We start from the raw sequence: 13,663 nt of genomic DNA on the forward strand, positions 1-13,663 counted from the left end.
CGTTGTTGTTGCATCAGACGGACAATACGGGCTCCGACTGTCATGGCAAACTCTGATGGACGAGGTAATCTTTAAATGCAATAGACGCATACGCAAACGCATACATCTTCGATTCAGATTATTGGACCATGTTAGCTAGATTGTTACATAACTAGTCATAGCTATGCCTAGCTAACCAGCTGGATATGTACTTCTTTCCCTTGCTAGCTAGCTAGCTAGTAGCCTATATCTAGCAACGTTACACTACACTAGTGATGTGGACTTAAATACCAGTGGTGAATGCATGGGCTCAGAAAACAGAAAGGACAACGCAGATCACACCAAAAATAAATTGCACCCAATTTATTGCACCAAATCAGACATGTTCTTTGGAGGATTCGAATCATATTTGATAATATTAAAGTTATGGCACGGTATATTCTTACGGCGGTCGCCCGCTGGTAGCAGTAAGACGCGCCGGCTATTCTCACTAGATGCACCGTTCCACTTTTTTCAGTTCCGATCTGATTCCGTTTCATTTCCGATCATCAACATACACTTTATACACTTTGCACACACCATATTCTTACTGTATTGCTACTGTACTGCTTTGAACGGTTTTATTATTAGGATATAGGCCTATTGTATCTTGTTGCTGCAAGGTTGAGAAGCCAAAACATAATAATTTTACTCTACAATCAATTTTACCCAACATATGGCTACTTGTATAGCTACTGGATGTATGCCTTACAATGAATTCTACAATATATTCATTTTCCATATCGGTACCAACGTTCATCAAATAAAAATAACTAATTAGTAAAATATAAGCTTGGGATGAGATCCCCTGTCTGCTCTGCTCTCCTGTCACTCACTCTGCACCTGCAACAGAGTGGGTCTTATCCTCAGCAGAGAGCAACGGTGTCATGTTTCACTATGACACAAGAGTAAGGAGAGGAGAGAAATGGCTCTAGGGTACAGATTGCCTCATTAATGTTGTTAGGTTCCCTATTAACATTGGGTTTAAATCAGAAACATTGCCAAATAGGCGCTTTTGCTTTTGGAAATCCTCTGCCATCATGTAGTGTAACCAACTTGTGCAACACTTTTAAATTGAGACTTTCACTTTCACTTGCGACCATTCCTTCCAAACTATTTTAAACTTTTTTCAGCATGATTTCGCACCAAACGTTTTCAAACATGCGAACGGCCTGAAAGGGCGGCTGGTTTGGTGAACTAGACGCTGGACTGAGGGAAACATGAATTGTAGCCTTTATTGAATGAATGAATACCGGAGCTCTTTCACTTCATCTGGATCAGCAACATTACGCCAATACCCGATCCATGAACCACGTCTGGATCGGAGCCTGATCCCGATACTGGATGTTATAAACCTGAACATTCTATTTATGAACTAATAATAAGGAATCTGGAAAATGGTTAAAGAGCCCAAGAAGAAATTTAGTCAACTTTATTTATATAGCATGTGTTATATAGAACACTTTACAGAATAAATAAAAACAGTTTTTTAGTAGATGGTATTTAAGAAAAATCAAATAACAAAATAAAACAGGACGTAACATATATGGTAAAAGAGAAATAGAAAATATATTAGCCACGATATATTAGCCATATTAGCCACTACAACACAACATCAGGGGCCTCATTTACCTTTGGGATTTATAAAACACTTTAAAACTTATAACGTATTATAACTTATTACGCGAACTCTGACCCATACATGCGTACGCACATTTCTGGAGAAATGAGGAACTGCCGGCTCTGGTGGCAGAAGGATGAAACTTGAGAAACGCTTCGAAATTGATACCAGTGTAAAATAAATGGTCATGACCTCCCACATATTATTCATTATTAGAGCTCCTATATGAATATGACGAGGCAGGGCTGGACTGGCAGACAGCGCTTGATGTAACAAACACAGCAAAACATGTTTTGCTCGCATGCATGCCCATTCACATCCATTCATTTGGACTTGGGCTCTGGAGTGACAAATTCCCCCCATTAATTGTCTACTGTATGTAAAGGAGTAAGCTTGGACATATATCATTGTTTTGAGCATATCTATACAATAATCAATGCAGCACTAATTTGAATTAATTATTAAACAATTTAACGCCGGCCCAGACCTAGATTTGGTGAATGGTTACTCCCCTAATGTCTGAAAACCATTGATGATTTTTTGGTCATACATAAAGTATTTCCAGCACCAGGGTAGGAATTTCATCATTTGAGAGGCAAGGCCCATTGGCCTTTGGTGTCACTCAATTTTTTGGGGAACGAAGGCCCTAAAAAGAATTTGGAGCCTACGAATACATTACTTTAAAGCAGTAGTTCAGTGATCCCTTTATCTGAATGGTCTACTGAATTTTTACCACCCAAATAAGATACAATAACTGTTCTCTATGGCCAATAAATAAGAAACATGAACGTCATGAAAAACATAAATAGCCTACTTTATTCATTTTTTTTGTATAAAATGATGCCTCCATAATGTTGTCAAGTCATGCAATCTTTGTTGAATCATACAGAGTTGAACCAGCATTATGCCCCTTCACTGTAAATGCTATGTAGCACTATAGTATAGCCAAGCAACTGACTGACAATCACCCATGCACTTCAGCAGCACAATCCGTTTCAGTTGATGTAGTCTCTTCAGTCATGGCATTATTCTAAAAAGGCAATATAGTGCAACGTACTATAACTAGGATAGCTAGCGAGCTATCAATAGCCAGTGTAATCGGATTCTATCTGGCTATGCTAGCTAGCTAACTAGTAGGGCTGTCAACTTAGACAGCTATTAAAAACAAAAGGTTTGATTCAGTTAGCACTCCATAAGTCAGCTGTCTACTTAGCACTAACAATGCTGGCTGTCAGTAATTTAAAAAACATTAGCTAGCTAACTGAAGCTGTGCCTGTGGAGTTAGCTAGCTAGCCATCACATTAGCCATCACCCGGCACAAAACGAGACTTTCTCTGCTCTGGAAATTATTTTGTTGAAAAAGAAGAATAGTTGGGCAATGGCTAGATAGCTATGGCATTTTGAACTATGTCATAATTTATTAGCTATCGATATAGTCAATTCAGACCTTGTTTGCTTGCCAGCGCTCTCAACGAACCACAACGCAGCAGCAGTCCTACAGTCTAGCAGGCTACAATTGTATACTACCGGTGTAAAGTTTTATTGATATCAATGTAGCCTCAACTGAATTCATTTTAGAATACCAAGAAAACGACAGTAGACCACTGATGCTTTTGAAGCAACCTCGAGATTTAGATGGTAGCAGGGGCACAAAAGCCATGGTGACCGCAGGGGGTAGAATTATTTTCGGGGCATCACGGCCAGAGGGAGGCGTCATGGCCGTCATGTAATACCCACCCTGCCCAGCACATATGAAGGGACTGAAGATGCACAGCCTTTACAGATGCAAATTGAATTAACCCGCATGTGTTTTCCCTGAATGTTGGTTTAAAAACACATATCCAGGTTGTAAATGTTGCTTAAAGTGTAGCCTTATTGGTAATTTTATGTGTGCCCTCTTGTTTCTGCAGCCTTTGAGTATGGCTTCTTGCTGCATATAAGTGAGGAGGCCACCTTGACAGTGGCCCTGAATGAGTACCTGAGCTGCCGCAGCTACCTGGCTGGCTTCAGTCCATCTGGGGCTGACCAGGAGGCCTTTGATCTCCTCCACAGGGCCCCGGATCCACAGCACGTTCACGCTCTGCGCTGGTACAGACACATAGCCACCATGCAGCGGAACTCCCAGGCTCTGGCTGACCTCAGCCCAGAGAGCAGCAGTGAGTAGACAAGACAAGAGGTCTGAACAGATCCCTAGCTTCTAGATTAGGGCCCTCAAAATATTATAAATTGGAACCAACAGACACCAGAATCTTTAAGGCTAAGGAAATAGCTAAGGAATTTTTTTTTGTGTGAACAATTTTATTTGAACAGGGGAAAATGGCCATTATAAACACCACAGAAAAAATGTCACACAATATGAAAATTCACTAAATTCCAGGCCCCAACTGCATACCAAAATCCAAAATAGGTCACTTGCGTGATTCGTGCAGATCCGATGAGAAATGTTTTTGTGTGTGTGTGTGTGTGTGTGGGGGGGGGGGGGGGAGCCTGCCTGCCTGCCTGCCTGCCTGTCAAAGCGATGTACATAGAAAGAAAAATCTGTGAGTGTGGATGTTGGGATTGGGCCAATGGAGCGCGTAAAAGGCAGCAAGCGAACTCAACTCGCTAGTCACAGTACAGCGTGAGCCCAGTTTGTAACGAAGCAAACTTTTGCCACAATTCAGCCCATGAAATAGTTGAACTATATGCCCATGAAATAGTTGTCCAATGACCCTACGGTCATTGGACGATCTGCTCTACCTCCTGAGCCACAGATGCCCCAAACTAAATTTATACTTTGAACTTTATTTTGTTCAGTCTAAAAAAATAAAATAGATTTATATATTAATTTTTTTTAATTGTCATTTAGTAGCTTATAAAAAAAATCCCTGCATACGCCCGACCCCCCTAGCAGGTCTGTGTTTTTCTCTGCTCACACATTCTTCTCACCTTTTTCACTCCTAATCAGTTTGCATGCCTTATTAATGTATTTAGGGTTGAAAATTAGCATTGCGGCTAGCGGACATTTTCTGACTGGTAGTGAGAGATGATCAGTGGCGTTTCTAGCTTATATGCCACCCTGGGCGAACTCTGGTCAGTAGATCCCTGTATTGCCGAGGAGGTAGATGGCTCCTCGCCCTGGTCAGTAGATCACTGTGTGGCTGAGGAGGTAGATGGCTCCTCGCCCTGGTCAGTAGATCCCTGTGTGGCTGAGGAGGCAGATGGCTCCTCTTCACCCTGGCCAGTGGCAGTGCCCTCATCCTGGCCAGTGGCAGTGCCCTCATCCTGGCCAGTGGCAGTGCCCTCATCCTGGCCAGTGGCAGTGCCCTCACCCTGACCAGTGACAGTGCCCTCACCCTGACCAGTGGCAGTGCCCTCACCCTGACCAGTGGCAGTGCCCTCACCCTGACCAGTGGCAGTGGCCTCATCCTTGCCAGTGGCAGTGCCCTCACCCTGGCCAGTGGCAGTGCCCTCACCCTGGCCAGTGGCAGTGCCCTCACCCTGACCAGTGGCAGTGCCCTCATCCTGGCCAGTGGCAGTGCCCTCATCCTGGCCAGTGGCAGTGCCCTCACCCTGGCCAGTGGCAGTGCCCTCACCCTGACCAGTGGCAGTGCCCTCACCCTGGTCAGTGGTAGTGCCCTCGTGCTGGGCAGTGGGCGCTCCAAAATATTTCAGAAGTGCCCCTGAATTTGCATTGAAATACAGTATGAGTCAAACCTTCAGGAGATGAACCAAATGAACCATTCAACCTCCTTGGCTAATTATAGGCTTAAATACCCCAACAGACCCAATGTAGTACACAGGCTAATCATCATTACAAAGGCTAGACAGTTTAAGTTAGCCAGCCTACATCATTGAAAATTCTCGAGCTCAGTAACGTTAGCTAGTCAAGTCAATACAATCTCTGATGTCACCTCAATGAAAGTTAATATAATGTGCTGTAGTGAGGTTGTAATCATTTATGCTGAAGGTAAGAGACTATACACATTATCAGGATGAAACTGTGGAAGTATATCCAATGCTTATGCTAGCTAACTAACGTCAAATAGCTAGATAGATGAGCCTAAATGACAAAACAGTCACCCAGTCACTGCATGAGCCCCTATTCCCCACACAAAGACAAAACCCAAACTGCGTTTTTTTTCTGTTTTCTTTTTCTGGTCCTCTTGCTGCCTCCTGCGAGATGCCGCCCTGGGCGGCTGCCCATGTTGCCCATGCCTAAATACGCCACTGGAGATGATGAAATGAAAATATTTTCTGTTGCTGTAGCTAGCTACATAAGTAATGTAACCACAGTTTAGTGTATGTCTTTTGATGTTAGTAACTATGTAGGCTTTTGGCTAGACTATGTGTTGTGGACTTATTGGCATTAGTTCACATTTTTCATATTTAGTATGGGTGGGGGAAAAATCTATTCTCTTGAACAAGAGAATAGATGAGGAAAACTTTTGAAAAAGAAAAAAAAGGTTTGTGCTGTAAGCGTAAATTCCTTGCGTCTTGATGGTGAAACGTAAAAAAAAAAGTTGCTGAATCATAAATTACGTAACAGACGTAAAACAAATGTGTCCTGTTTAAGTTTGAGTTTTGGTGAAGATGGCTGAACACGAGAAAGAAATCTGACTGGTACCCATTGCTTTAAAAGTGAATGTACAGCAGGGCTGTCGTAGTTAACGCAGTTTTACCGAAACACGGAACATAATTTTACAGTGATGTGAGCGATGGGCTCTCTCCGTCAGTCTGGCTCCAAGTCATACAGACAGCCTCTCTCTCCCTCGCTTGCAAAGTCGGTCGGCCCGTATAGTCAATGCCTTCTCCTGTCTCCCATGCACACACACAGATAAGGAGCTTAATAAGTCTTTCATTTTGTTTTGGACATTACAATGTTAGCGTGTAGAAAAATAAATGCACACCAAGGGTTATAAGGAGATGCTGATCACTGGAAGTAGAAACAGGAAAAAAGTCTCTACTCTGGCCTCATGCTTTTTCTCTTTTAATAGAATGTTTCAGGCCTTCTTCTTCTAGCAATGAACAAGGCAATGTTATCAACCATATGACGTCTATATTCATGTCTAAGGGAGTCTTCCATCAAGGCTATATTAGATTTATTCATTTATAGGCTGAATCTTTGTAGAAATCACCACACTCACGACTTACAAATGCTAAGGTGCTAGAAAAACATTATTTTCAACATTCATTTATAGGCTAAAATGGTTTTGGGATTATTCAGTTCTGCCGTGACCATTCTGATGGCTAAAGGAAATTAGTAGGCCTTTTAATTTACAGTTTGTCTTCTCTTTCTTTGGTAACCATTTTATAAAAGCATTAGCCTATATTTATTTTATATTTAATATCTTTATTATTCTTAAAGTGTGTAGCCTCCTTAGAGATTTGATTAAGCGTTCAGTTGTAATAACATTTCCATTGATTGAGTGATATTGCTAATGTAGCTGAGTGATATTGCTAATGTAGCTTAACCTATGTTTTTGTTTCATAAAAATGTATTGAAATGAATAGGCTGCACATATCCACTATATGGAAAAAAGTATTTGGATACCTACACATTACGCCTACAGGAGTTTTTAAGACATCCCATTCTAAATTCATAAGCATTAATATGGAGTTGGGGCCCCCTTTGCAGCTATAACAGCCTCCACTCTTCTGGGAAGGCTTTCTACAAGGTTCTTCTGGGAAGGCTTTCTACAAGGTTCTTCTGGGAAGGCTTTCTACAAGGTTCTTCTGGGAAGGCTTTCTACAAGGTTCTTCTGGGAAGGCTTTCTACAAGGTTTTGGAGTGTCTGTGGGAATTTATTCCCATTCATCCCAAAGAGCGGTCAGGTTTGTGAGATCAGACACTGATGTTGGACGACAGGGCCTTGCATCACCAAGCGAAATGCCAAGTGTCGGATGGAGTGGTGTAAAGCATGTGGCCACTGGACTGGAGCAGTGGAAACGTGTTCTGTGGAGTGATGAATTACACTCCTCTTTCTGGCAGTCTAATGGACGAGTCTGGGTTTGGCCAATGCCAGGAGAATGTTACCTGCCTGACTGAATTGTGCCAACTGCAAGTTTGGTGTAGGAGGGATAATGGTCTGGGGTTGTTTTTCTGGGGTCAGCCTAGGCCCCTTAGTTCCAGTGAAGGGAAATTAAAGGACAGGTTCGGAATTTAGCCAATTATAAGCCATGTTAAAAGGTTATTTACGATCATATACAACGGCCGATATCATCTAATTTTTTCTAAATTAATCTAATAGTGCACTCTCAAGATCATACCTGTTGCCACTAACACACTCCATGGATCCATAGGTGCATAGACAAAATCCCTCAAAAACACCATTAACTCTTGTTTTCAAAGACAGTAAACTCACTGAGTGTTCACTGGTGTCCGTTGATGTTCTGGCAAAAAAAAAAAACGCCACAAAGTATGCTTCCAATATATGCAAATAAATATTGTTAATATTTATCTACTTAAGTTATGTGCACTCCTTTCATTGCAGCTCAATGTAGAGAAATGCACCGATACTAGCAAATGCTGCGTATATGACGACACGGCCAACACCATGTATCCGTGACATGCCTGCCCAGCAACAACACTAGTAGTTTCAGGGGGCCTACCATCCCCCCTGAAAAAAGTCAAAGGGGAAACACTGTCATGAATTAAAGTATTTCTAAAAATGCATGCTGGAGGAATACTTAGGTTCTCCATCTTTCATGGTAGAAACAATATTAGAATGATCTGAGATGGTGGGAGTTGAAAATGGCTTTTTAACGTGTTGAACTAACGTGGGATGACCAGAATAAGCAATTTTTAAATTGTTTGAATTATTCCTTCATGTTTCTTTAGTGAAAGGAAAGCGGGAACAGCCGCCCTGGTCTGCACCGGCTGGGACCGATGTTGCCAAGCTACGACTCTACAACAGCCTCACGCGCACAAAGGTGGGTTTTACCGCCATATGTAAGTATATTATAACGTGACAAGGCAATGGCTACATTGTCTATAGGGTTGATCTGGCTAAACTATCATCCCAGTGTCCTCCTTCCTGTCACAGTTACAAGGAAACCTAACTTTTGCCGGTAACTCGAAACAGCCATTGAATAGAGGATAGCTTACCTCACCAGTCTACAGCCTAGGTGTCCACTCAAGCGCCCCTGGCTAGTGGTCCTGGCCAGCCCAAGCCTCCCTCCAGTCTGTCCAGGTTAGGTTAAAAGCAGTTTCTATTTAATCCCAGTCGAAATGTGCCTCAAAACAATGTTAACCATTGGTGAGCCTCAAAAACAGGAAGACCCAGATTAGTGTTTGCCGAATGCCACATCTAAAAAAAACTGTACAGTTCTGAAACAACATCCCATGGACAGATGACACAAAGATCTTGAATTGTGCCACGATTATAGGAAGAGAAGAGTATGGAGAAGGGAAGGAACTGCTCATGATCCAAGCATACCTCCTCATCAGTGAAGCATGATGGTGGTAGTATTATGGTGTGGGCATGAATGGCTGCCAATGGAATTGGTTCCCATCTATTTATTGATGACTTTGAATACTGACAAAAGCAGCTTGTAATGCACTGTAGCCTAACTCTTTCACACTAGGGAACAGCCTGTACCATCTGGCAGGGGGACTACCAATGTAAATCAGCCTTTTGGCTGCAATTGTACTGCATTTACATTTTTGTTTTAAAATGTTCATCAATGTACACTGTCCCTACTTGAGAAAATAAAATGAATTGAATTGAATTGAGCAAGCTGAATTCTGAAGTGTTTCGGGCAATATTATCTGCTCATATTCAGCCAAATGCTTCAGAACCCATTGGACAGCACTTCACAGGACAATGACCAGAAGCATACTGCAAAAGCAACCAAAGAGTTTTTCAAGGCAAAGAAGTGTAATGTTCTGCAATGGCCAAGTCAATCACCTGACCTGAATCCAATTGAGCATGCAATTCACTTGCTGAAGACAAGACTGAAGGGAAACCGCCTAAAGAACAAGCAGGAACTTAAGACAGTTGCAGTAGAGACCTGGCAGAGCATCACCAGGGACAAAATCCTACGATGTCTATGGGTTTCAGACTTCAGGCTGTCATTGACAGCAAAGGATTTGCAACCAAATATTAAAAATAACAATTTTATTTATGATTATGTTAGCTTGTCCAATTCATTTTTGTGTCCAAATATTTATGGACCTACCTGCAAGTACACAATTTTGGACTTTAGGGCCTATTCTGGGTCTGTCGTACATGAACCTGACACAGATCATTCTCCTGATCGCCTCAGTATTGAGCTAACTACAGTTGTGTTGTGTTCTGAAGGTGCACACTCAGCTTCAATGGAAGCCGATGAAGCCATGACATCTCCTATGGATGTCTCTCATCTCTCCAGCAACAAAACTCTGTCACCCCCCATCACCCCCCATCCTCAACCCTCTACCAGCACTACCTCTGCCAAGATGAATTAATCTACCTCTGCGTACATCCTATTCCAACTGCCCTGCTGAAATCCTGCCCCCCTGTTCTGTTGACCCAGTTGATTACCCAGTCACTCCAATAGGGCTGTGTAATTACCCCCCTTGTAAAAAATAAATAAATAAATAAAAAAAACTAAGAAAAGAGAAAAAGCCTACCTTGCATCCAGAAGGTCTGGCAAATTACAGACCTGTCTCCAACCTCCCCTCTCTCTCTGAGGGGTTGGAAAAACAGTTGCAGCATAGCTGCAGGAACATCGCAACTTCAATAATGTCTTTGAGAAGTTCCAGTATGGTTTCCGGCCATCCCACAGCACTGAAACAACACTACTTCTTTTTTTTCTTTTCTTTTCTATTATTACACGCTTTTTATCGAGAATTGGTCGATGTCACCATTGGCCACATAGAGTAGGCCTGCACTGTAAAAAAATAAAATAAAGTAACTTTCAAAAGGGCACTTGCCTTGTCCAGAGGGCTCTAGCACCACCTCGTGTCTATCTGTGCACGTCCCTGCCAAGACTTGTATAAGTAGTTCATGGAAACACCACTACTTCTGATGGCTGCTGATGCTGGCTCCCTCTGCCTCCTGATTCTTCTGGATCTGAGTGCAGTGTCAAGTCAAGTCTATTTTTTTATTTAAAGTGCAAAATCACCATATGACATGGTCCCAATACACTTCACAGACGTATAACAAGCAAGTAAAAAAGAATACAACTGATTAAAGATCAAACAACCACTTTGGACAATAAAATATTATAATACAACAATAAGAGACTGGGCTAGACCCGAGCCGGTTAGGGCAGACCATAAGGACAAGTGAATAGGTGAGTTTTCAACATGGTTTTAAACACACCAATGACCCTGACCAGTCCATTTAGTGCTTTGTAGGTTAGAAGGAGGACTTTGAAGTCAGACCTAGCATGTATTGGGAGCCAGTGCAGGGAGGATAGGACTGGCGTGATATGGTCAAATTTTCTAGATTTTGTCAAAATTCTGGCAGCTGCATTTTGAACTAGTTGCAGACTTTTTTAGTGCTAGATTTCGGCAGGCCAGAGAGCAAGGCATTACAGTAGTCAAGCCGGGACGAGACGAAAGCGTGAATTAAAGTTTCAGCATCTGTTAGGGTTAGGGTCAGTGTTCAATACTATCAACCTACTAGCTATGCACTTTGCCAAACCAAGCTTACAGAAAGCAGGCAGCACAGAATGAGTAAGTCTACCTCAGACAAATTGACTTACTCGGTCGCAAAATGAATTGCTATGCACTGCAGGTTAATTGCTATGGTAGAAGGGCTTAATGAAAGCGTTTCAAATTGCGTCCGCCGATGCAGCTAACAAGCCGGCATCAAAGGCACAATAGTTTTGAAAATCCACCAGCTGTATGACACCGATCAATGAAACTGGACGTATTGGCGCAAGCCGAATATGTTGCTCAGATTGATTGATACCTTGACACATAACAATATATTTTGCAAATAATTAAATAAAACAATATATTGACTTCTAAAGCCACCCTTTGTAATGTCTATTCAAGGCTTTGTCTGCCGCAATAATGTACAGTCTTTGAATTAATTAATTAATTAATTGATTAATTTGATTAATTAATTACAGATCTTGTAATTAATTACAATATTTTTTTTAATCAATTGACAGCCTTGCTACACCACTGACATACAGCTGTACTTAAAAACTGTCCCAAGTCCCTCTGTTGCCTGTTCATGGCTCAACGCCTGTCTTGAGGAGACGAGGGCATGGATGAAGCAACAGCATAGAATATGACAATTTAAGATAAAGATTGAACTAAATTCAAGTTGAAGTGACTTAAAAAAAAAATCCAGACTGGGCCGGCTCTATACTTTTGGAGGCGCTTGGGGAGCGGGGCTCTCAGAAATTAGTGATTTTGATTGGTCACAGGCATGTACTGTATCTGTACACCAGCCCTATAGCAGACACCAGCCCTGCTTCCAGAAGTCTGGAATGCGAACGCAGTCATTCGATATATATTGAAGTTCGATTTAAAATGTATGTCCCATCTTATTCAAGGGTCCAGACCTCTACTTTTAACAACAGGATACAAACAACAACAACAGCAGATTATACCAAAATGTTCCATTTAATGTTTGGTTAAAAAGCCACATCTTTGCTTTATTGATTTAGGCCTACAAAGCCTTTTTTTAAATACAGGATTAACATTTAAGAATGTTTTTATGTCCCTCAGAAATCAAGTCCTAAATATAAAAAATAAAAAAAATCTTGAAAACTTGAAATGATTTATATGTACTTTCTTTGCAGGAGCCGTTTGTTCCTCAGAATGGGAACCGGGTTCTGTGGTACTGCTGCGGGCCCACGGTCTACGATGCGTCTCACATGGGACATGCTAGGTAAAGCAACTCACTCACAAGGAACATTCAGCTGGCACCATTTCACTTTGATAAAATGTATACTTGTGGAGAACGAACACACACACACACACACGCACGCACCTGGAGCTACATACATGTATATCATATAAAGCTCTGTGCACCATATAAACTGACAGCTCAAACTTGCCAAAAGCAGTAGCAAAAATAAACATGCTGGCGGTCTGTTACTGTTCTACATCATTAAGAGCATGCGTGAAAAGAAAGAAAGGAAATATTGGAAGCACTAAGAAACATCAAGAAAGGAGACCAACCTTTGTATTAACCACCTTTCTTAAAATTGTCCCTCTAAGGTTGTATCTTCACTATGCGTACTGTATTCAGGCCATAGGGTGAGGGGAACATTGTTTTGACTACAACCTGTTAGGCATGTCAGGGAATCAGTGTAGCGGAACTTACATAATCTTACATGAACTTAACTGGTGAGCTGATTAGGACTTGAGGCAGCCCAGCCTCATCCCCCTAACCCTGACCCTCAAGTAGAAGTTCACTCTTTTGGACCTAAAGCCTGTGATGCTGTTGAACAACAAATACACGTAGACAAGCGCACATTTTACGCCACATTATTTTCTGCCATGTGAGGACCTAAACAGCCAACCGTAGGGTTAGGGTTAAAGGAGTAGTAAAGGGAAAATCATTTTTAGCCCTGTTTTAAGGTTACTTATGATCATATACAATGGTTCAGATCAAAAAGTTGACAAAACTAGCACTTTTGAGAAAGTCTGATAATTGCTCTACTACTGTTTTGGTCATACAATGGATGTGGGGGGGCACCGTGAAAAATCATTCAAAAAACATGTTAAACTCTCGATTTCAAAGACAAGAAGCTCACCGAGGGTGTAATTGGTGTCCGTTGGTGTTCTGACATCAAATTCGCCGCAAACTATGAATCCTGTAGGGTTTTACTGATCATATTATGAAATCCATTGACTTGTATTGACGCGACCATTGTTAGATGTGTAGATCAATCCGCAGAAGGGATTCAGGAAGCGGAACTACTTACGGTAGCTATTGTTATTGTTCATGTTAGCTAGGCTAGCTAGTTTGCACATGTATGCCGTGTGGTAGCCGTGTAGTAGCCGTGTAGTAGCCGTGTGGTGTCCATGTGGTAGCCGTGTGGTATCTGTGGGGTCGCCGTGTGGTATCTGTGTGGTATCCGTGTGGTATCCGTG

General features: G+C 41.9%; 1 protein-coding gene across 2 annotated transcripts in view; it reads left to right on the plus strand.

Moving 5' to 3' along the window:
- Positions 1 to 13,663, plus strand: part of cars1 (cysteinyl-tRNA synthetase 1) — a 30,590-nt gene continuing 16,927 nt past the window's right edge. Inside the window, exons 1-4 of one of the 2 annotated variants that reach the window (XM_084436945.1) lie at positions 7 to 64; positions 3,550 to 3,795; positions 8,459 to 8,550; positions 12,364 to 12,452. In XM_084436945.1, coding sequence (XP_084293071.1) covers positions 43 to 64; positions 3,550 to 3,795; positions 8,459 to 8,550; positions 12,364 to 12,452 — 449 coding nt within the window. In that variant the 5' untranslated portion in view covers positions 7 to 42. Of the gene's footprint in view, positions 65 to 3,549; positions 3,796 to 8,458; positions 8,551 to 12,363; positions 12,453 to 13,663 lie in introns of both variants that reach the window. The other variant, XM_084436946.1, reaches the window with a different exon arrangement.

Source organism: Borostomias antarcticus (genome assembly GCF_949987555.1).
Source record: "Borostomias antarcticus genome assembly, chromosome: 4".
In the NCBI taxonomy this organism is placed as follows: domain Eukaryota; kingdom Metazoa; phylum Chordata; class Actinopteri; order Stomiiformes; family Stomiidae; genus Borostomias; species Borostomias antarcticus.